At 41.5% G+C, this 2,533-nt stretch overlaps 1 protein-coding gene across 1 annotated transcript; it reads right to left on the reverse strand.

The window, feature by feature from the left end:
* Window positions 1–726: 726 nt before the first annotated feature.
* Window positions 727–1,860, reverse strand: KCNJ1 (potassium inwardly rectifying channel subfamily J member 1). Its single transcript, XM_047070024.1, has one exon. It carries the CDS (start codon window positions 1,843–1,845, stop codon window positions 727–729), a length of 1,119 nt encoding a protein of 372 aa, XP_046925980.1. The 5' UTR covers window positions 1,846–1,860.
* Between the last annotated feature and the right edge of the window lie 673 nt (window positions 1,861–2,533).

Here is a 2,533-nt window from a genome sequence, read left to right on the forward strand (position 1 = left end):
TGAGATCGTTTGGGCCCAAACCGAACTTGGGCTGCAGTGTCTGGCGGGGCCAGAAAGTGGATGGAGCTCAGCACTCCTCCCCACGTTGGATACATAGAGATGGAGAGTCCGTGGACTCAGCCTCCCCTTGATCTTCAGTAAACACAGCATGACCCAGACTAGGACCAAAGCTCCAACAACCAGGGCTGGAGAAGCTCAGAGCCTCAGATGTTCTTTGAGTATCAGTCTTTTCTTGCCATCTTCGATTAGTTCATTCTCTCCATCCTCAGGAGACTGTTTTTTTTTTTTCTTTGACAAAAGCCAATGTTAAAAGTGGCTTATTTTTTATCAGTAGAATCTAAATAAGAATTCTGATCCTATCGAAAGCCCATAACTTCTTCAAAGAGAATTTTAAGATCTTTTTTGTCCTGTCCATGAAACTGTCGATGATTTTGTCCGTTTCTATCAACATTGCATGATTTCAAATAATCATATTCAAGATTCCAAGTGAATTCCTATGGCTTCCATATTGCAGTTTTCTAGAAATATATTGCATGTTCTAATGCAGGTGCATTGTAGAGCTATGTGTCTCGCAAGATCATGGCTATGGAGTTCAGGGGCATGGTGCTGGTAGACGTTGAAGGCTCTTGTCTTAATTTCATACCCTCAAATTTTCGATCACTTCGTCATACTTCTAGTCACCGGGTATCTTCAAGACTTTCCATTACTCCTGTTGAAAAGCCACTGTCACATTTTGGTGTCATCTGTTTCATTGACTTCTGATAAGACGAAGTTGGGATTGTCATAGCCTCTCTTCATCCTGGCTCTAGTATCTTTCTCATTATAAAGGCACATGGCACAGTGAGGGGTCTCCACTTCCACTGTCTTGCTAAAGTTATGGAAATCCACTCGGTATTTCCCTTCCTTTGTCTTGGATACTATGGGAGCAAAGCGGTAGCCCCAGAGCACCTCTTCTGGGACGTAGGACGTCCGGACTTGGCAGGTAGCACTAGTTGATTCCACTGTGCCATCTAAAAACACCACTAATTCAAAGTCTTGCTGGGGAAGGGTTTCTGCTGCCATGTGGAAGAAGGGGCTGTTTGGATCAATGACATGGTAAATTGTCAGTGGGGAGATGAAGAATAAATTTTCGTTCCCTGCGTCAACTACAAAATTGATGTTGATCTGGTCCAGAATAATGGTCTCTCCTTCAGGAGTGACGGTGGTCTTCAGAAGCTTTCCATATATGTGACTCCCAATAAGGAGGCTCTTCCTAAGATTAGCCACTCGGATTAGGAGACAGAGCTTCCCACCCCGCTTACTGATCACCGCATTCTTGCTGAATGTAATGGTCTTGGCACGTTTTTTGGGTCTGGAGATCTTGGCTAAAATGGCACCACACATGAAAGAATTGATGATGACTCCAAGTATAGACTGGAAGATAAGGAGAAAAATGGCAGTGCCACATTGTTCTGTCACACACCTGAATCCATATCCAATGGTCACTTGTGTTTCCAGAGAAAACAGAAAAGCTGAGGTCAAGCCATTAATGTTCTCCACACAGGGGGTGTGGTTGACAGAAGGATGGAACTCAGGGAGATCTTTGTGAATGTAGGCTACCGCATACCACAGAAGACCAAAGAGGAACCAACTCCCCAAGAAGGCTGTAATGAAGATGGTCATTTTGTATCTCCATTTGAGGTCAAGCACAGTCGTCCAGATGTCCACAAAGAATATGAACCTCGACTGTGCCTCGACGTTGCCAAACTCGATGTTGCACCTTCCATCTTTGGAGACCAGCCTCGCTCTTTGTCGAGAATGCCCAAAGAAGTGAGTGACGAACCATTTCCGAAGATGTTTGAACATTCTTTCTGTCAGCACTCTGATCTGAAACACATCAAAAACAAAACAAAACAAAGCAAAACAAAATTATGTTTATAGCAGCAGTGGACTAGGTGACTCACATAAAGAGCTAACTATATATGAAAGACCATTCAAAAGGATCTCAATTACTGATCAAGTTAGGAAAGCTAACAGTTTATTCTGGATACCACAACACTATTTTCGGTAAAAACTTTCCACTAGGACACCATAGTGCTTAAATATGAAGAAGAAAAATAATTACACAGAGATACAAGTGGAAGGAACTTAAAGGGCATATATTCAAATGTTTCCTGCCCTTAGTCAGTGGCACACAAACTGAAAAATGTTTGTGATAACCAGTTATGTCCTGTACTATGATTTATTTGATACCATTCTTTAAATCAATACTCTTTCTCCTTTAATAAACTTAGCCTTATGCTAAGCAAAAATACCTGTGAAAGCAGGCGCTGGAAGCACCATTTACATTTTTGGTAATATACGATAACAAATAACTATAAAAAAGGCTCATCAATATACTACCTAAAGCATCTTATACACTGTTATTATTACTCACTATCAAAAGAAATCCTGACCCAATTAAATTTTCTCATTTGTCCAATGAAGGAACTGAGATCCAGAAAATTTTAAGGACCTATCTAAAGCCTTGTACTAACCGGTGGCAGGGTGACAA

This window comes from Lynx rufus, unplaced genomic scaffold (genome assembly GCF_022079265.1).
Source record: "Lynx rufus isolate CCGP_SWC_20201006 ecotype Redwood Valley unplaced genomic scaffold, mLynRuf1.p SCAF_9, whole genome shotgun sequence".
In the NCBI taxonomy this organism is placed as follows: domain Eukaryota; kingdom Metazoa; phylum Chordata; class Mammalia; order Carnivora; family Felidae; genus Lynx; species Lynx rufus.

Excerpts from the sequence above, each read along its gene's own strand:
- KCNJ1 (XM_047070024.1), bottom strand. The coding sequence starts at position 1,845 with ATGTTCAAACATCTTCGGAAATGGTTCGTCACTCACTTCTTTGGGCAT.